Below are 22,597 nucleotides of genomic sequence, written 5' to 3'. Positions count from 1 at the left end.
TATGCATGCATTTCGTTCAAAAAATAGCAACTACTGTTGGTTACCTTTATTGGATTATTTCAATTATTTTGCGTTCTGTACATAACATGTGCATACATAGTTTCAGTCTGATTATTTGAAATGATTCGGATGGTCTTAAAATGAGAAATCCTGAAGCAAAATCCCACACACAGCACGATACCTAGTATCACATTGATTAATATGTGCACACATGGACCAATCACAGCTGAGAGTCCTGAGTAAAAATAATTTCCGTGCTTTCTCTTTCTTGTCTGCTCTCACCCATGCCGCCTTCCTCTGTGTGTGTGTGTAATCTCTCTTGTACTGTGTGTTTAGATGGATTTGTTAGAGGCTTAAGATAATGGATTCTCCTCAGAGACAAATTTAATATCTCCACATGTCGTAATCTCACTCAATACTCATGTAGACAGACACTGGATTAAGATTATTACATCCGATCTCAACGAATGACCCCCGTCCTCGTGTGCGACTCTGTGGCTGTGTTCTACACCGTTTTACGGCCATCTCGATGTGCTCAAGGCAGCTAATCTCCGCGCCTGATGAAAACCAACCCGGGGAAGACAACACCGTGTCAACACCATGTCAAACACCATTCTGACTTGAGTGCATGAGGCTGTATAAGTGGCTGACAGCAACATTACCTCAGAAGCACGACACACTGTCTTTTCCCCTCAGTGCAAATCCTCCTTTTCATTTGCGGCGTTCTTCAGGCTACTGTACTTCTGAGCTCACTCTGAAAAATAACACGCAGCTATAATCAGCATTTCCCGAAGCACAATATGAGAATAGATAGACTCGCACAATTATTCTGTCAGCAGAGGTGAGGGATGTGAGCTAGAGTGGGATTCTTTATTTCTGTTGGATCATATTTAATGTGTTTATGTTAATTGTTTGCCGTTCAGCATGATATTACATTTCACACAGTCTGATTTAGACGTGTACAGTTGTTTGTTGGTTCTGGAACAATGTTCCTATCGATCGATCACCGCCATTTCAACCCCTGAAACCAGAGAGCGCTGACTGGTTGATTTTTTTCTTCTTCTCATATGTATGCATATTAGCTTATATTAATAAAATAGATAACGTTTGATGGCGTTGATGATGGCTTGACAAAGCGTCTTAGTTTAAAATAACCTTGAAAATCTTGTTCGAAAATGTACTCAGAGATATCAGAATTACATGTTTCTAACATGATTGAACATGATGTTCACATGTTCTAGCATCTTGTTTTAACATGTTGCTAATCACATTACTAGCATAGTTTTGGATGTGCGGCTATACACTGTAAAAGCGCTATATAAATGCCTCATTCATTCATTAGTTATTAATGCAAGAATCAATGTGAACCAATCACTGAATCAGTTTTTTTTAACTGATTCTTGCATTTAGCCTGGTTTTGTGAGCTGAACAAATCTGCACTGAAAAACTCAAAAAAAATGATTTTGTTCATGAATCAGGCTTCACTGGCTCTGCTGTACAGTTGCGGTTCTAGCATTATTTAGCATGATTGCTAGCGTGTTTCTAGCATGATTTAGCTTAACACATTGTTGACGTTTAAGTAGGGTATGTTTTAACTTATTGGTCCCTGTTGAAAAAAACAGTGTATGCTGGTTAGGTATGCTTTGAAGCTGAACTGGTTTAAACTGGTCTTTTGCTGGTTTAAACTGGTTCTTGACCAGCACATGACCAGCTTAAACCAACCTACCAGCTTTAAAACATACCTAACCAGCATATGCAGATTTTTTCAACAGGGGTGGCTTTTTTCCAGTTGCTAATATGTTTTAACAATTTGACATGTTTTATGCTAACATGATTTAGCACGTTGCTACAATGGTTTAATATTTTGCTAGCATGTTTTATCACAAACATTTTGAGATCTTGTAAACATGTATTAGTATTTTTAGCATGGTTTGCATGTTGCTTGCATGCTTCAGCAAGTTGCTACCATGTTATAAACTAAGCATTTTAGCTCTTTGCTAGTATGTTCTTAGCATAATTTTGTGACGAAAGAGGCTAAGACGAGCAGATCCATTCACAGGGCTTTATTGAAAGACATGGTCAAAACAGGCAGGGTTGAGAGATCGGCAAACAGGAATAGCAGAGGCAAATACAAGAACAGTCTAGGGTACAAGAAAAAGTCGGTTAATCGGCAAACAGTATCCAATGAGCAAGACAAGGGGGCAAATTCAAAAAAGCAAAGGTCGGGTAAGCAAGACTAGAAACAAGGAACAGGGAAAACCGCTTTGTAGGACTAGGTTCAATATTCAGCGGGGACTGAATGGCAAACAGGACTTAAAAACACGAAATAATGACATAACAAAGGGGAGGAGTTAATCAGTAGTCAAGGGAACTAACAAGGGGCAAGGGAACACAGACACAATGAGGAACAATGAAACAAAACAGAGAAACACAGTCCGGGGTGGAGTGCCCACTGATGAAGTCCAGCTGGTGAATGTAACAAATTTAACACGTTGCTAACATGTTGTAGCACATTGCTGCCATGTTTGATAAGCTGCTATCACGTTTGATACTTGCATGATTTTGAATGTTGCCAGTATTTTTTAGCAAACATTTTAACATGTTTTTCTTTCACATTGCTACAATGTTTTCCCTTATGAAAAAAAAATATATTACAGGTTTTATTACAGAAAAATGTAGTAAGTTAAACAAATGATTGCCATTTGTATACCCTCAAAGTTTTACTACAAATGCCGTAGTTAAACTATAGTTAGTGTATCAAAGCCATGATTGTTTTTTATTGCTATGGTTTAACCTATAGTATGCCTATAGTAATCATATTTGTTTGTTTTTATTTGTTTTAAAACCATGGTTCCTTTTTGTAAGTGTAAGTTGCTAGCATTATTTAACTTTTCACGTGGTTTAAAATATTTAAGTGCTATTTTTTTATTTAAATACATTTTTATATATTGAAATAACTGTAACCAAAAACCATGTGGACAGTGTAAATAAATAAATAAATACGATCTCCCTTAAGCCTGAAAAAGAACATTGTAATGTTGTGATGCCTAAGTTGGTTTTGTGCTGTTTTTAATTTTATGTTGCCAGTTTTTCAGATGTTAACCATAACATGGAAAGAACAATATAAGACGTGTAAATTACGCTAAGCTCTTATATTCTGCAACCAGTAGTTGAAATCTGGAAGCTATTAACAGCAGATGCATCCAAGGTTTGCTTAGTGTAATTGGTACTAGACATAAATTTAAAATGTGCCAGTCTATGCAAATCAGGTTTCATGCCGGGGGTAATAAGATCCAAATCCAAGGTGCCACTGTTTAACACATACTGGCTACATTTAGAGTGCACATACGCAACTACTTTTGAAATAGCACTTAGTTTTTAGACTTTCAGAAATAGCACTTCTATATATCTTGTTCCTCTTCTTATTGACTTTTCCTGTCCAATTCCATTCACTCGCCCCGTTCTTCTGTATTTCATTTTCACCCGCAGTTTTCTGCTAGGTTTTTTTTTTTTGTGCTTTGTTTGTCAGATACAGCCAGATGAATGCATAAATTACATACATTCCTACCGAGATTACAAAAGTTAGAGCATCTATCACTTCTGTGTTCGGAGAAAGTGAGAATGCATTACACCTTTCCAGTCACTGATCAAAGATCAGATCAAAGCTTGTGTGTGTGTTTGTGTGTTTGCATCTGTGTGCCAGTTTATCTATCATGGTAGGCTGGTTTTCATCTGAGGTGTATGTTCTCACCATTCTCCCTGATTCTTAAAGGAATCATTCTCATGAAAGGAAAATTCTGTCATTGTTTACTTGTTCCACCTTTTATTTAATGGCATTTAAAGTGCATGATACAACAAGTGGAGTTTTAAACAATAAAAGGGTGCAAAAATGTAAAAAAAAATGATGTAACTGATTAATGTATTCTATAATAGGAATACATAAAATTTTACACTACATTTACATGTTGTTGTCCATAGATTAGATAGATCATTTTTATTTGGTTAATGTTAGAATTAATGTGACCGAGTCAGAGAGTTAAACTCAAGAACTGATTTGTTAAAAAAAAACATCTGACTGAAAAGAATGATTCGTTTATGAATCAAATTTCAGTGGTTCAATTGTACACAGTTATATATTAAGTAAGATATAGCATAATTGAGATAGTTAATTAATAAATAATTAAACTATTTATTTATTTATTATTTTATTTGAAATAAAAACTTTGTACAGTCATTACTCCCATTTCCTTCATTTAGTTAATGTTAGAATCACTGTGACCGAATCATTAAGTTACACTCAAGAACTAATTTATTAAGATCTGACTCAAAAGAGCAATGCCTTTATGAATCAGACATCTAATGAATATGCCAAAAACTATAACAGATGAGCCATATAGAATGGTTTTATACATCGCAGAAGTCAAATATGCAGCTCATATGATATTTTTTGTTGCTTTTGCTTCCTTTTTGCGATTGCGATTGAAAGCTCCAGTTCCCATTTATTGTAATTTCATGGAATGACATGAGGACGAGTAAATGACATAATTTTCATTTTTGGGTGAACTATTCCTTTAAAGATGCAATCACATGTCATTTTCGCCACTCACCTATCTTTCCCATCTCCCGCTCTTTCTCCCCCCACCCCCCCTCCTCTATCATCTGTCAAGCATGGATAGTCATTTGACTTTTTTCCCTGCATGTATTATTTTTCAGAGAACGAAGTGATTCAGAGAGGATAAAAAAGAAGGAAAAAAAACGTAGCACCTCATCACAAAACCTTATCTCCCCCGTGATGTTCAGTCTATTAACCTGATTGATTGTGCCAATAATCAGCCGTCTCTCTCTTTTTTACCATTCTTTTCCCTTTCTCCATCTCAGACGTTATTGCCCCGGCTGAATTGGTTGCCCCGGTGATAGTGATTGCACCTAAGAACACATCAGTGGTTGCCGGGGCGAGTGAGGCTACTCTTGAGTGCGTTGCTAATGCAAGGTGGGTTGCCCCCGACAGCAGTGACTCACTGCCAGGGTTCTGTTAATAACAGGCTTCATGTATAATTACACAGATGTTTGTCATCATTACATTGTTTTTATTATCCATCACATTGGTGATGTCATTCAGTGTCAGTCATTTTGAATCGCGATTAAATCTGTCATTTCTCATTTTCTTGCCGTAAAAATTCACGTATGCGCTTGTTTTTACTTATTTAAACCAGATCAGACAAAGCTTTGTAGTTGTAGATACAGTAAAGCTGGCTGAGAATGTCATTTAAAAACCACTGACCCCATAAAACCGCAGGTTTTTCTTTCATGAGTTAAGTTACATTTAAGTGTAAACTTCATTTTAATATTTTTTTAATTAGCCTATAAACTTCAGCCCGTATCGCAGCCGCGATCTTGATTTGCCATTTACTAGATGGTTCTTATCAGGGGCGCGTTTGAATATAAAAATCGTCTAATGGCATATGTAAAACTTTGTACAAAACTAAAAAAGAAAAAAGGATTTGCTGCAACGTCTGATATGTGAATTATTTATTTGCATATTACTACATCTATGCAGCAACTGCTCTAAAAATGTTATTGCATTCCAGATACTTTGTTTCTGAAACACCCACAAAAAGTGGCTTTAAACGTTATAGTTTAAACATTATAGCCATCCTGTTAATTCAGAGTGCCTACATACCTGTGTAGTGTGTTTCTTTTGCATATTTAACACATGACACATAGTTGCCGTGCTATTCATAATTCTTGGCTTGAGTATTAATTTCGGTATAGAAGTCAATGTGCTGTGTTTTGTGTGTGTGTGTGTGTGTGTGTGTGTGTGTGTGTGGAGCAGATCTCTTGACAGGCTGCAGGTGTTCTGGAAGCGTAATGGGGTGAGACTAACAGCAGGAGTGGACTCGTTCGGTCGCAGGCTGGTCATCAGTAACCCCACCTCAGCGGACGTTGGTCTGTACATGTGTGAGGCTGCGCTCAGAAACAGCAGTCAAAAGAGCACAGAGGCCAAAGCGTACCTCTCCGTGCTGGGTAAGATGATTGGTGTTACTATACATGCAGGTTCGGACAGATTGTAAAGTATTATTTTACTGAAATGCCCTAAAGGGAAAAAGCTTGACAGATTTGAATTCAGGCATATCGTTGCATTAAATACTGCAGTCAGCTCATTTTTGTCTTGTATAATACCAGGCCTCTTTTAATGCGAGTCAGTTCACTTCCATGGCTGTTCTTTCAATGCCTCTGGTCAAGCACAGCTACAAGCTTATGTATGAATTACTGTACATGTGCCAATTCAGCAATACAATTTAAAAACATCATCAAATTTGAAAAACCACAAGTGAAAGCAATTTTTTTCAATAATAGCTATATCTGTGTCCACATCAATGGACAAATACACTGCTGCGGTCATGTTCTCGCAGCCCATGCTTTAAACTCCAGTAGATTTTGATTGGCTGTCAGTGGGTCTCATTCACTTTCTTCTCAACTGTGTGGATTATTTATATATCAATACGCAGGAATTCTCAACACGTGTAGTGCACATTCATTTTCCTTAATCTCTTTCTAATGTCAGTGAATTTTGAGTAATCTATAAATGGAAAGTGAATGGAGCGTGTTCTTTTTTTCCGAAAAAGGATTAAATATAGTACTGTGTTGTTGTAGTTCTATTATTTTGTTATTCTTTTATGTTTTTGGTTATAGCTGTCATCGGTTATCATTCTGAACATGACTCATAGATGAAAATTATTGAATGAGTCATGATTTGTTTATATTGTATGTATGCCTGGTTAGTGAATGAACTAGAATAGATCACTCTGATCTTTTCCAGTCATAGGCTTATTGTTCCTCTATTTTATTATTGCAATACTTTGCCATTATCTAAAGTAATTATTAGTTGGCTAACTTTAGATTATTATTTATATATTAAAATTGATAGTTAGGCTTTCAAGGCTATTTACCAACGATTGGCTCTTATGATAGCATTTTTTTTCTATCCATTTTTCAGTTAGTTAGATATACACACACTCAACCTACACAATAACCAAACTTAACTTAACTTAATATTAGTCAAGCTACATTTAAAGACATATGTATGCTGCTGACCATAGTCTTGTCTCTTCATCAAAGCGATCCCTCTGCTCTTGATTTATTAACATTGCCCAGTAGTTCTGATTTACAAAAGATTTTAGGTGGATTAAATCACAGATAAAACTGATGTAACAGAAATACATCCAAAATGCAAAAAAATCTGTTGTAACTACCTGGAGTTGTCATCAACAGGCGCCTACATAAGACTTGGTTGTAATGAAGCCTTTAGTGACACATCATCCCTATTGTAGATGCTCTAAAGTTTTCTTTTTGCTTATTTAGACCCATTTTTTCTTTGTTTCTCTCAGTAAGAGCGCAGACAGATTTAGAAATTTGTAAAAGTGAATTCTAATGGTTTTTATTCACTTTTATTCACACAGTAGCAAGCTTTTTTTTCTTTTTTGGGCAAATCAGTGGTGTTTTATCTGAGCACTATGACTCTTAGCTTCCAATGTTTCCAGAAGGTCAGCGGGCTGAAACATCTTCTTTAACATCCCTACTCTTTGATCCAAAAACACAAATATTATTCTCTGCTGAGATCTTTTTCACCAAAAGATGTGCTATGAATATTTATACCTCACACTCTTATTAGAAACAGCTACGAATATTCTTTCAATGAGCTTATCTGACAGGTGTGCGCCTTACATGATTGGGCGAAAGGGGGGCATGCATATGCATGAGGCAGCCAATGGAGTGATGAATAAATTGGGGCTGTTGGAGGCTCAGAGAGACTTTTATAGAAAGATAAAGTGAACATGTCAGAGCAGCCAGCAGTGGAAAAGAGGTTGAGATGGAGGAGGTATTTATTGTTTCTGCCGTTAAATCCGATCCAGCCACCAATCTGAATATGTATATACTGATCTGCATAAACGTACAATGAGACTGAATAAGTGCTGATTTGTCAGGGAAGAACCAAAAGGTGGAGAGCAAAGAGGGAAGAAAGGACGAATACAAAACTGTGGCATTGTTATGGCGTTCGTTTTTTAGTGCTGGTGTTGTTATTTGTTTAACCCCCTCCTTTTTTCTCGATACGCTTCCGTAAGTGAAAAGCTGTTATTAGCATCACTCTTAACAGGTTTTTTGTCTTTGTTCATTTGAAGTGAGTTAGACAAGGCGAGAGCGAAAAAAAAAAGAGCCAGGTGTGTGAAAAAGTAACAGTAGTCTTGCTCTTCCTATCATGAAATCTGAAAATAAAGGCGAAAATAAAAGTGCATTGGATGAAAGGGTTTTCTTTTTTATGTATACATTTTTATAAAACCTTTTTACTAATATAATGAGCTAAGTGCAGCGCCAAAGACTCCTGGAAAAGTCTGGACTCACTTTTCGTTTTTTTTACATGTAGTTTAGTGGAAGTACTCATCCATACTTTTACTCTTTCATCATGACTTCAAAACACACTTCTTAAATATCTGCCTGTTATGACAGCAAACTCTAAAACACACTCATATTGCTATTAAATGGTGAAAATATAAATCCCAGCAGACTGGTATGAGGGACATGTCTTCTACAAATACCTCTAAGCAGCCACCTAACTATTCTCTAGCAACAATTCTTCAGAATATGTTAAAATCTTGTTTGTACTGACAAGTGTGTGTATGTGTTTGTATTACGAACACAGAGCCTCCGTACTTCACCTCAAAACCGAAGAGGTCGGTGATAACAGAAGTTGAGAAAATCGTGGAGCTTCACTGTCAGGCCAAAGGTAAGCCCTATCAAATTACTGCAGAGCCTCTGAGTTTGACCACTTTAGAGTCATATAATACATGTCCTACATCGTCTGCTGTTGTATAAGCATTCCCCTGCAGGAAACTGTAATCTTTATATTGTCAGGAGTATAAAAACTGCCAGCACTCGCACAAAAAAGTCACTTAACTTCCAGCGCAATACCTGTCAATCCTGAACCGTAAAATCTTTAAAAAATATAATGTTCCCATTTCTGCCCAGTGTTACAGCATGTTCATTTTACTGTGGCCGGCGTGCTTTCACGCGACGATTTGCTATAAGAACGCCATTTGTTTTATGTGCTGAGTCAACCGGAAGACTTTCTTTTATCGTAGCCGTTTGTCGCCTCACAAATTCGACCTTTTCGCCAAGACCCTCCCCCAGCTCATTTCCTCCACGCGTCCTTGTTTGAATCCATCTTTATTTAATCGACTAAATGAGTGATCTAGAATAAGCGGTCAAGTACATTAGAAAAGGCGAGCGAGGCGCTAATGGAATTAGCCGCTAATTGGCTTCAGTGTTCATATTAGGTTAGGATCTAGTTAAAAGACATTAGGTATATCATTGGCTCACAGGGCAACGGAGGAATAAAATCCAACTAGAAAATCCTTTTAACAAGCTGCGTAAATCTGACCTACATTTCAGCAACAAAGTGCCAAGTGTCTAAAAGTTAAACTTTTCATGACTTCTAACAAGGAAAATTCGTAAAGAGAGACCTCAAACGGGTCTTTCTTCTCCCCTTCTTTCTATCGTAATATATTTTTCCTTTATTTAATAGAAATCTGGACAGTTTCACTTTCATGAAACTTTTGAGAACTACTGAGACTTTTCCTTTTTTTGTGGCAGAGATTGTACCTCTGCAATTTACACTTGCTGTGAATCGTGCCTCGTTCTTTTTTGCACTTTCGTAAGGGTGTGAAGCTGAGTTTGTGCGCACTTTGTCATAAACTGTCAGAAATTTAATTACACCGAGCTTGTTTTTGACAGTCTTATTTTAACATCCTTGTCTTGCATCCCCATGGGTGTGACACGACTATCAACGATGCGAGGCGGGTGGAGCAGATTCACGCTATTTGACCTTTTAAAGTGTTGAGCTGCAGGATTCATCCATGATATATTCTTTAATTTGCATATTGTGATGAGCATATCATGAGTTCCTTCGGATGAACTTAATTTACAATTATTGCTAATACATATAATTGCCGTTTTATTCATTTTCGTGCTCGCTTCTCAATTTCTCGCTCACTCTCTCTTGATCTTCCTCTCTTATCTTCTCCGAATCTTCTGCTTTTTTTGTCTGTGAAGCATGTCAAAATTTTATTGGAAGTTTAATCAATCAAAGCCAATTTATTAGATTAAATTTTCATTAATTAAACCAAAGTGTGCCCTGATGAAGGTCTATTGATGAAAACGTTAACTTGTGATAAATCAAGCAGTGTGTGTGTGCGTGTGTGTTTTGATAATAAATTTCTCTTCTATCAAATGTCATGTGGATTTTGTTTTAATCTAGCCCTTAAAAGTTAGGGTTGCGTACACTCAGGTAAAAGTTGGAGTAATTGAGAAGTCTATCGCGCTCACCAAGGATGCATTAATAAAACCGAAATGCATTCAAAAGTTTATTAACATAGTAAAATATATATATATATATTTTATTTTCTATGATACCAAAATTGCCCCAGTCTTTATATTCACATAATACTTCAGACATAGTAAACTGGTTTGGTGCTTAATTATTATAAATTATTATTTCTGCACAATTAATAATAATTGTAATTTTGAAATCAGAATTTCCTGGGGGTTTATTTATTTTATTGCAGACGTAATAAAAAATGATTTCTAAAGGACCCTGACAGAAAAGCCTGAAGAAATAATGCTGAAAAATCATCACAGAAATAAATGACATTTTAAAGGACAACTTATTTCAGTTTGTAATAACATTTCACAGTTTTACTGTACTTCTATATTTTTGGTCAGATAAATGCAGCATGAAATCTTACTGATCTCAAATTGTTTAACAGCAGTATACAGAATATATGAAGAGTTCATTTGCAAAAGCATCTGTTTTTAACAATTTTCAAACTGTAGTTGTGTCATTTTGATTAGGTTAAAAACTAACACAAAAAAATCCATCTAACACAATACAAACATGATACCATACATATATATATATATATATATATATATATATATATATATATATATATATATATATTTATTTATTAATTTTTATTATTTTTTTAATAAAAGTTATATTTATTTAAACTATTATGCTGAAACACATTGTCATGCTTCATGTATTATTCAGGGGTTCCCACACCGAAGCTGGAATGGTTCAAAGATGCCGTCCCCCTCTCCACACTGAACAACCCTCGATACAAACTCACATCCTCCTCGATGGTTCTGCAAGTGCGGAAAATTCAGCCGGACGATGCTGGAATTTTCCAGTGCTTCGCTGAAAACACAGCCGGAGAAATCCAGGCATATACCAACTTGGTCGTCACAAGTAAGATGAACAGCTATAGGAACATTTCACCAAAAGAACACAACACTGCCATCATTTACTCATGTTCCACATGTTGTTCCAAACCTGTGTGACTGAAAGGCCTGGAGTAGCGCAAAGACATTTCGAATTTATTTTGGTGCTACTGTATGTTTTCATTATATAGACACAAACATCCTTTTTTATTCCACTTGAAAAGAAAAGTAATATGGCTTTGGAACGACATGAGGGTGAGTAAATGATGACAGAATTTTCATTTCTGGGTGAACTATTGCTTCAAGCTAATGGGAGGATGATGCATAAATACAGCCATGGATGTTTTAAAAGTCAGTGATCTTGCTCTCTTTCCCTCTCGGTTGTGAATTGATCAGGGAGTTCAGAGACCCCTCATTGATCTGTGTAATTAATCAGTGTCTACTGAGAGATCAACCTTTACACACACACACACACACACATAGCACTTAATCAACACCTCCAGCTCTCTCTCGCTTAGTCATCCTCATCTTTTTTTTTTCTCTGAAGTTTCATTTCACTTCACACAATTTTTTATTTAAGTTTGAGAGTTTTAAAGTTAGACAAATTCATCATGTTTATGAAATTAATTAGCAAGGGAATAATCTGAATAACTTGTAATAGTGGTGGGATATTTAAAGCTGCAGTTTGTTCACTCTAAACAAACAAATGCTGCATGTACATATATTTGTATATGCATTGCATATTGAAATATCAAACCAAAAAGCATTTGCAAACAAGTAATGCTAGAGTGAGATTACCATTGAGAAGTCCTGAAACACTTGACATTAACATGAGACCTGTATCCAAATATTGTCAGCATATCCATTACCTGTTATCTGATCAGCATGTCTTGGTCCAGAGGTAATCTGTGCATTGGATCTCAGTGTAATGTAAACGCCTTGAGATTGTCATTATTAATATAAAATCTTAACTCATCTAGCTCAAGCGCTTAACTCATTAACTCTAATCTAGCGTAACTATTTTTATGGTTTTTTAGAACGTGTTAGAGTAGGTTACATTAAATGAATTATTCATAAATTAAATTTGTGCATACAGCTTTTTGGGAGTCATATAAATTTTTTATGTAATATTCGTTTTAAAAAATATATTTGCCACACTTAAGGACAAGTTTAAACAGTTGTTTTAATTGAATCCTAAGATTGTCTTAGAATGTTTTAGTTTTTAAAGTGTTCAAATGCTTATTGGCGAGGGTGAAAATACATTTATTTATTCCTAATGACATCCTTTTTATAGAAATCTAAGGATCCGTTTACACTACTACATTTACATTAACTCCAGCGTTTTCAAGGTCGAAAAACAAAAACTTTTGAAAACGCTGCAGACCACATTTTTGTTAGAAAACTCTGGGGTTGCATTTCAGTGACTTTTGAAAATGTTGGCATGGCTGCCTATATTCTCTCTGCGTATCCTTGACAACCGTGTAATCAATAACATTGTGCTCATTGTCGTGCCCATAGATATGTAAAGGTAGATTCCTTGTTCGATCTCTTCAAACGCGTAGACTCATCTCCCTTCTGAATAATAGGGCATCTACATATAAATATCTTTGCTTGTCCCTGCATGAATGGTCATATGACATGCATTTTCAGTTGTTTAGTGTAGAGACAGAGATTCTGTTTCTGAAACTCAGCAGAACCGCTAATGTAGACGAGGACCATTTTTTAATTCTAAAACGCCGTTTTCCAACTTCACAGACACCATAATTAGTTGATTATGTACAGTGCCCGCATGCAATTAAAGAGCTTTCCGTCCTGATTCATCCTCAGATTTATAATATAATATATAATAGGCAATTTATAAATCCTGGCCAGACAATCTAAAAAGGGGATGCGTATTCACCATTATCGCCACTATATGAGATTTTCAGTTATCTGACTTTTTTCATGGTAGGTGTGTCGCCATCTTTCACCACGCCCCCTTCTGACATCACTGTGACTGACGGAACGTCAGCCGTCTTCACCTGTGAGACATCCGGTGCCCCCAAACCTGCCATTGTTTGGAGGAAAGGTACTTTAGATTCATGCCCCTCTGCATGTCATTTACATGGTTACACGTCAAACTTGTAAAACATTGACTAAACACTGAAACTTTCAGGTTCTCAGGTGTTAGCTAGCGGGTCGGTGCAGATGCCTCGTTTCACGCTGCTGGAGTCCGGAGGCTTACAGATACTCCCCATAATGCCGAGCGACGCAGGAAACTATACGTGCTTGGCATCTAACTCTGAGGGACTGGTCAACGCAACCGTGGCCCTGACAGTTTTGAGTAAGTGTTAAACTGTGAAAAAATATGTAGTTTTTAATGACTTGAAAGTACAAACAAATGCAGTGCATTTGAAATTCAGCGGAGGCAGGATTGCAGACAATTTCCAAACATGCCTTTTATCAGCAGTCATTGTTCGGCTTAATAGCAGCATTCATTAGCTAGGCTGATTGTAAAGGCATAGCAGAGCACAGTATTTGTGAAATGTTAAGTCTTTTGCAGTAATTTCACACCGGAATAGTGTCATCCTTAAATCCCAAGGCCTGGGTTTATCTTGCTCTGCATGCTTAATGATGCTGATGTAGGTTTACGCTTAAGCGTGGGTGCGTGGAAGTGTCTAAGAGCATTTTTGACATCCAGCCTAAATAATGCTGTTTGTGAATTTGGCCACTTAAAAGGAAAAGCAAGAAGTCTGTCAGATTAAAACTGCAGTGTGTAATTTATGCACCATTGGCGACGTCAAATGGAATTTCCCATCTACCACTTTTCAGACAAAAAAATAGTCCCAGCCCAAACTTGCTCATTGGTTGAGCTGGGAATTGACTTCAGAGCAACTGTGTTAGGGATATTATAGTTAACTTTACAAGAGTCTGTGAAAGATTGACTGTGCTCATATTTACTTTTGAGACACTCTGCCTCTCTAAGATATCCCTTCTATAACTAATCATGTTACAGACCTGATGTCAATTAACTTAATTAGTTGATAGATGTTCTCCCAGGTGAATCTTTTCAAAATGAGCTCATTTTGTGCATAAAATTGTAAAACTTATAAAATGTGGGCTCATGTGAGTTTTCATTTTATTCATATTTGAAAAACGTTTCACAACATTTCCAGGATTCGGGTTGCATCTCAGTGATACTAAATAACACTCTCTGCATATTAAACTAGGAGAAAGCATTTAAATGTTGAAAATATTACACACATTAGCTTTAATCAAGTCAATTGGACCCAGTGGGTTGTGTGTGAGAGCGAATTTGTTCATTTGCTTAGCCGTGCTATATGTTCATTGTGAATATTCAAACGTTCATGCTTTGTAAATTTCATTCTGTTTTGCTAATGAAGCTGTCAGTGGGAATAACCTAATAGGGTTAAAAGAACTGTGAATAATGATGTTGGTAATGATTAAACTGTGGCGTGATTTTGTCCTAAACTGCATTTTATTAATCAGGTCGAACCTTCATTTCAACACCCCCTGAGGATCAGCGTGTCATCAAGGGAACTACCGCTGTGCTGAACTGCGCCGCAACCCACGACCCCAGAGTCACCGTCAGGTCAGAGCTTGAGCTCAGATGCATGTTGCGGAACGCATTTTGACATTTCAATTTCTCAAACTTAATAATATTGTCTCTGCATGGTTTTTGCTAATTAGCCATGCTACAGTAAGTCAAGCATTGCTCATACTATTACTCAAAACCTCTGACATAACTCGCATTGCACCACTTGTGCTACAGACATGAATGATCCCTTAAATTGTGCCGCTTGAGTACTTTTCTAAGCTATTTGAAGGTAGACTTAAGGCGGACGATGAAAATGCTGACTAAATTCCCACAGTAGATGCGCATCAAGAACAAGTCATGTGACTGCATAATTAACGCATAACTTATTTTTATTGTGTGGCAGTTACTCGGGAGTGAGTAATGGGGGCACAGATTATTCACAATTTGTTTTTTGCAATATTAATATATTAAAATATTATGCAATAAATTGCAGAATAAAATTGACAGGCGAGACTTTCAGATAGTTACATCATATAAAGATTATGTGACGCTGAAGACTGAAGCAATCGCTGATGTAAATTCATCTTTGCATCACAGGAATTAATCACTTTTAAAAAATATATTAAAATAGAAATTAAAATTGTGGTAATATTTCACTTTTTTTACTTTATTTTCAATCATATAAATGCAACCCTACTGAATATAAGAGATTTTGTTATGAATCTCACCAACTCCAAGCATTTTGAAGTAGTATAGATTGATATTTTTAATGGAAATGACAAATATATTGATATTTCAAAGTGTAATTAGTCATGTACTGTTGCTGCTGCCAAAACGGTTTATTTTTAAACTTGTCCCTGCTCAAACAACCTACAGTACATGAACGTCTGGCTTATGGTGTTTAGTGCCGGTTTATCTGATAAAACAATATTTACTGCTAACCAACTATGATAGTCAAACCATTATACTATTCTGGCAACCACACATATATTTTTTTATTATGGATAGTTTACATTAGAGACAGCTTACCCTGTCTTTATCCTTTTGTTAAGGCCATTATGAAGCGTGTAAGGGAACGAAGCCGTCATATGGCATTTGATGTTTTTTTCATTCTCAGGAGGCTAAGTGCATTTTCTGCAGGTCTTTGGAGTGTGATATTTTTGGTGGATTATGAGTCATCATAAAGAGTCTTATTCTCCTCAGATATGCATGGAAAAAAGGAACCAAGCCGCTGAGCGTGTCAACTGGTGGGCGAGTGTCAATGAGGGAAGGTTCTCTCCACATCAGCCAGACGTGGTCCGGAGACATCGGTGACTACACCTGCAGGGTCATATCACCTGCTGGAAACGACTCGAAAACCGCCCGACTGGAAGTCATGTGAGCAGAAATAGACACACAGAGATCCTCACCAACATGCACGCTCAGAAGTGAATACACTTGTACAGTTCACGCGCTCTTGCTACGTATTGGAGTGCTATTGTAGGAGGAAGATGCTTGGATCTCAGCTGCAGTTCTGAAGCCAAGAGAACCATCCAAAAATGGGCCGTAATGATAGGACAGAGGATGGAGCAGCTGTGATTGTGCATGTGTGTGTGTGCGTGTGTGTGTGTGTGGCGGGAGGAAGATAAAGCGAGAGTGGAATAAGATAGGCCTGGTGCCCAAGGCCAAGATCAGCTCCTTTGACGACTAGCCAATGTTGCTACACTTCTGTGGCATCAGGAACTAATTAAAACACACACACACACACACACACACACACACACACATTCACAAGCTTAGATATTAATTACTGCTTCTAGATGGCTGAATGTTGTTCTCCGATAGATTGTCGTATAGATGGATGCAGAGGAAATATCATTGATCTTTTGAAGTAGATGAAATACACAGAGAATGACACGAATGACAGGCGGAGTGCAGTGCTTGTTAAATTGGATGCGTTTGAAAATATTATTCACAATCGGAAAGATGTAAGCATACCAGTTTGACCTAAAGGCCTAAAACTGTGCCTTTTTTTAAATTGATTAGAAGCCACAGTAAAGATATTTCTCTTTTAGATGAATGCTTTTTTCCTGAAATTTTCATCAGAAAAACCTGAACTTGAACCTGACTTGGATCACTAATTGGAGCACAGCTATTTAGCAGCACAAAATTAAGCAGCACAGCCATTTTGAACATTAATAATAACAAGCAATGTTTTTGAGCTCTAATCTAATTCTAATCCTGTGCCCCATTGGTCAGCCAAACACGTAGTCCCTCCCCAAACTCATGTCATTGGTTGAACCATTAGTTTTTGTTGGAAATCAACCTACAATACAAGCTTGAATATTGTTCTTATAAAAAATACTTGCATAGAAAAACTCGCTTATGGAATCGCATCACAGCCTAACTGCGAGAAAACTAAACTGAAAAATATTACACCTCCTAAATTACACAAAACATAACTGTAATAAACTGTATTATTCGCAAATGTGCTTACATGACTGCATTGTCGCACAATTCTTTTAGTGCTACTTAACGGAATGCATAATAAAGCAATATTTAATTTAAGACACGTTATTCTGTGAGGAAAAACTGGTTTTCTCCTAACAGCTGACATTTAAATTATGAGATACAAATTGAAAACACATACGATTTGAATAATAACAATAATACCTTTGACAATCGCATTAAGATAACAGAGCACCACAATATACTCCTACCTTTAATATTACAGCCTGCAAACTCTTTCGAAAGAAAACTCATCAGACGGTTGAAGGAGAGGCAATGCCTCACATGCTAATGTGATTTCACAGACTTTCAAGTTAATCTCATGCAGTGGACAGGTCCTCTTATTACCACATGTTAGACAACGGCAGAGCAGTTCCTTGCTTAAAACATTATTAGCTGTTATTGCATATTTAGGCTGTTGTGACAGATGGGCATAAATTCTCACACACATATTACAAGCATCTGCAAAGGACATAATTGTATTACGTGATATTGTAATGTAGTTTTCATGAATGTAATGCTGTTGAAGAAACAATGAAACTTTTTATCTTGCAACAGGAGAAAGTAAAGTTAAAGGAATGTTTCACGTAGAAATGAAACATCTATCATTTTACTCAGCTTCAAATTTTTCAAAATCCTGATGAATTTCAACTATGGACTAGATAAAATGTTCATGCTGCACTTTAACAATATGTGCTGCTTTCTCAATTTCAGAAAATGACCAAAAAGCTACATAAATACGCAATAAAGTAATCAGGTTTGCACTGTCACAAATCTTTATGAATCTGACGTTTTTCAAAATATCTTCTTTTTGTGTTCATTGCATAATATAGAATACTACAACACCATTATGAAAGCACACATTTGGACTTTATTTGAACTATTATTTAAATACTCATTATTCACAAGTAAATCTTATATTTTACTATATTTATTAAGCCAACAGGTTTTTCTTATTGCTCTTGCGACACACAATGTTAGAAATCTAAAGTTCTACCTAGTAACTCAGAAATATAGCACTTCTTTTTGTGAAAGAGTATTCCTTGTACCTAAGCTGCTCAGGATCTTATTGAGACACCACAAACCCCTTACAGACATAAAGAACACTTTTTGCTTGCAGTTTTTTCTTTTTGAGTGATATTTCTATCTACCCACCATTTGTCCTCCACAGAACCCCAGAAGCACCGATTTGAAAGTGCTTCTACAACAAAGACACAAATCTACAAAGTGGCTCACATGTATTTGAACATACAAGCCTAAGGGCTATTTATGCTATTTGAGTTCCGCGTCTCTATTAGTATTGCTCATAGTTTAGGTAAGGGATTTGAACTCATAACCCTAATAAACATGACTTATTCCCACACCGTATGTGCAACAGACAAGAATGATTCTTTAATACCGACTTGCCAAATAGAAAAACAAGTCAAAACTACAGCAAATATAATACAATATTTTACTTGAGAAGGAAAAATGTTCCTCTAAAAATTACGATCTTAGGTGTCATCCAAGATGATGTTTGTTTTTTCATCTGAACAGTTTTGAAAAAAAATTGCATTATATTTATATCACTTACTCACCAAAAGATACTCTGCCGTGAATGGGTGCCGTCATTATGGATAGAGGACTTTAGCTCTTTTAGGTGGAAGTTTAAACAGCTTTGTTTATTACAAACATGAAGCTTTGCATTGGATTATTGTGAAGTTTTTAACAGCTTTTTAATCTTTGATTTATGATGTCACCCATTCACTTGAGAAGATCTATTTATTTGCATAAATTCCAAATATGGTCCTATGAAAAAACTTCAACTTGGCTGGCCTGAGGATTTTTGGGGTGAAGTATTTTGTAGATCTGAATTTAAAAACGTTCCCTTTTCAGCACTGCGCTCATTGTCTTCTGTCTTCTGTGCAAATTTATAAATGAACCGCTCATTTCTGTACTGCCATTTATGACAGCCGCTTTGAACATTACAAAGATAGAAAACCGTTCCCTGAATTGAATTCAAATTTGAATTGTGGTTGAATGTACTTTCAAAATGCATGTAAGTGTTTTTTGATTGCTAATTCGGCTTTTTTTGTCTTTTTTTTTTAGAGAACTTCCCCATTCTCCACGTAACCTGCAGGTGGCTTTAAATGAGACAGACAGCAGAACGGTTCTTCTATCATGGGTCCGGCCCTTTGATGGAAACAGTCCTCTCCTGCGCTACATCATTGAGCTTTCTGAAAACAGTAAGTGTGTGTGCTATTTATATGAGCTTTGGCATATGGTTTATTAAACTTAATGCACCCTTGCCGCAGCTTTCAATTAAGCTGGTTTGCAGCCAGTGGATTCCTCCGAAGAAGGTCTTTCTCATTTACCTCTTGCTGTCTTCTTCCTTAAGCTCAGATAGGCGGGCTGTAGTGAGTGAGAAGAAAAGAGAAATGGAAGTTGATTGTAATGGAGGGTAGTGGGAGGAGGTTTGTTTTCACTGTATTAAGCCAAGACTACGTTATTGGTAGAAGATGAATGCTGGAAGAGATAGTGACAGGAAACGCAGAGAGAGAGAGAGAGATTGATTTGTGTATCGTCAAAGGATAGACAATGAAAAATGTGGGTGGGGCAGAGGTGCTGGATGTCTAATAAACACCAAGATCTCTCTCTCCTTATATACACAAACACACTGAGCTGATTTTCAGTAAATCCAAATAATCACACACTCTTTTTTTGTTGTTTTTGTGCGTGAGTGTATGTGCGTGTGTCTGTATTGGTATTCATGTGCATCCCCGCGGCTTAATATTTACTGTTCCTGTTGAATTTGTGATTTATTTTTTGCATTTGCTCATAGTTTCTGTCTTCTCTTCTCTTGAGTCTGCTTGAGTGGTTTCACCATCTAAATTGTTCATTGATCTGCTTCCCATCATTTTTAATGTACTGCAAACGCACACACAAACGCACACTCTCATATATTGGGTGTTGTGGGTAGTAACGCCTCCAGAATAAACAACAGCACGGTCAGATTCATCATTTACCCAACTGCTGTAAAGAAAGAGATGATTCAGACAACTCATAATAAATCAAGTAAAATAAGAAAAATAAAAACAATACTCCCCTTTGACACTTTATTTTACCTGTTGTATTTAGGATTGTGAAATAATCTAATCAGAATAAATAAATATGGTAAAAACGGCTATGTTGTCCTTATTCTTACTTATTACATGTATAAGTAATGTTTGCATTATAGCGAGCCTGTATGATGTAGAGTTTGTGGTAGTAGCAGAAATAAATATTGTCCAGAAAAATTAGTCAGAGATTATTATTAACATCAGCCAATCTGTATAGACAATATCAATTTACAATTCACAGTTCTTAATATTTACAATTAGGACGTCCTCTGTTTATGTATTGGATGTATTTTACTGAACTATATTCTTATTACATTGTTAATAATTATAAGAAATGTACTGCTTTGTAATCACATAATTACAAATCGTATTTGTAACGTTAACATTAGGGATGCACAATATGAACATTTTTAACCGATACGATAACCGATAATTAAGTCTTTGTGCTCGATTCTTATACCGATAACCAATAAATTAATATTTTTATATGATAATTTCAATATAATCTGCTGTTTGTGCACCCAGGAGAATACAAAATCTAAGCTGCACTGATAAAACTGATATTTTATCTGTCTAACTACAATAGCAAACATCAGTCCTGACTCTTCGAATGTTTTTTTTTTTTGTGTGTGTAAGGCATCATAATACTTTGTAACAAATGGTTTAACAAAACTATGACAGAACTATGATTTATCCGCAGTTAACAACTCATTAGCAACACATTTATATTCAAGTATTTTATACGTAAAGAAATGAATCTGTTCAACCCTTTTAGTGCATGGGGATGAGGAACGTATATATAAGGTTTCTTGTGTTAAAGCTTGACACATTGTCATCCTCTGCCACCGAGAAAAACTTCCAGACCGGCGAAGACATAGCTACTTTTCCACTATCGGGGAGAACAGTTCTCTCTGAAAAACCATTCCTTTTGACGTTGATCAGAACCGGCCATTGCATTTACGATTTTGATTTCCACTGCGAATCCGTCAGTCTTTGTCGTGGTAACGGAAATATTTACATATGATATGAGGTGTAAATAACACAGCGTTATGGAGGATGATCAGAAATTAATTTGTGTTTACATTGCTCAAAACAGCGTGCTTAGTGAACCATGACAAAACTAGCAGCCAGGCAAGAGAAAAATGACAGATCATTTGAATGAAGACGTCACGCACTCTACAGCATAGTTCTATAGGCGAGATTTCCGGGCCAAGAACGGTTTGTAATCGTGCTGTACCGTTCAAGGCTTACATTGAAACACAACTGGAACCACAACCGCAACAGAGCAATAAAAATTACATAATTTTTACCCATATCGGGCAATAATTTATCTGTCCAATAAATATTGTGCATCCCTATTTAAAATATTACCAGTTAATTGGTTAAATTCATAGGACCTTGACAAAATCGTTGTAAGTAGTCATCCTGGGAGAAAGCCAACAACATGACCATTAAATAGTAATGCAAGTAGTTTCTTTTTATGGAGTACTACTTTTATGGAGTAACATTCTCCAGCACTGCTTATCAACACATATAACGACATCTTCCATGTGAACATTGTAATTTACTATGCATTATTTGTGACCTATTAAATAATATGTTAATAAACTTTGCTTTCTCCGATTGTTGTTCTTGACAGATTCTCCATGGAAGGTCTACATGGATGATGTTAGTCCAGCACTAACTAATTTGTTAGTAATTGGTTTAACACCAGCAAGAACATATCAGTTCAGAGTGTGTGCTGTCAATCAAGTGGGACGTGGACAGTACAGCGCGGAAACCAACAGGTAAACAGTCACAAGCATCAAAGCCTGTTAGCTTATCGTACACACAATAAATGATTTTGAGGGCATTGAGGAAGAGAAACAAATCTTGTCTAACAAAGTCATGAAACTGCACAAGATAAAGTAACTGTGCCATACTAACAAGATAAACTTTGTTTCCAACAAACTCAAAGTCCTTTGAATTCTAACTGTAGTAAGTTACATAGCCAGGCAAACAGATTGGAACTGGTATTTTTTTTTTTTTTACATTTGACCTCAGTCAGTTAGAGAGAATGTTATTAAATGTGAGGACGAGATTTGAACCCTATCAAAAGAAAGGCTGATTGTAATTGAATTACATGAGAGCTTTCATCGCTGGCTCAGATCGTGAGCCATAATGACACATGGGCCAAAAAAAACCTCCCATATCCAGG

At 36.4% G+C, this 22,597-nt stretch overlaps 1 protein-coding gene across 4 annotated transcripts in view; it reads left to right on the top strand.

Moving 5' to 3' along the window:
* Positions 1–22,597, top strand: part of sdk1b (sidekick cell adhesion molecule 1b) — a 167,320-nt gene that overhangs the window by 94,435 nt on the left and 50,288 nt on the right. For all 4 annotated transcript variants that reach the window (XM_043220344.1, XM_043261425.1, XM_043253963.1 and 1 more), the window contains 10 exons: positions 4,879–4,990; positions 5,834–6,024; positions 8,699–8,782; positions 11,108–11,305; positions 13,229–13,345; positions 13,433–13,600; positions 14,767–14,869; positions 16,019–16,192; positions 19,391–19,527; positions 22,040–22,187. In XM_043220344.1, the coding sequence (XP_043076279.1) occupies positions 4,879–4,990; positions 5,834–6,024; positions 8,699–8,782; positions 11,108–11,305; positions 13,229–13,345; positions 13,433–13,600; positions 14,767–14,869; positions 16,019–16,192; positions 19,391–19,527; positions 22,040–22,187 (1,432 nt within the window). The remainder of the gene's footprint in view (positions 1–4,878; positions 4,991–5,833; positions 6,025–8,698; positions 8,783–11,107; positions 11,306–13,228; positions 13,346–13,432; positions 13,601–14,766; positions 14,870–16,018; positions 16,193–19,390; positions 19,528–22,039; positions 22,188–22,597) is intronic.

This window comes from Puntigrus tetrazona, chromosome 1, assembly GCF_018831695.1.
Source record: "Puntigrus tetrazona isolate hp1 chromosome 1, ASM1883169v1, whole genome shotgun sequence".
Lineage (NCBI taxonomy): Eukaryota > Metazoa > Chordata > Actinopteri > Cypriniformes > Cyprinidae > Puntigrus > Puntigrus tetrazona.
The sequence above is the reverse complement of the archived record's forward strand: the minus strand, read 5'-3'. Positions and strand labels throughout refer to the sequence as shown.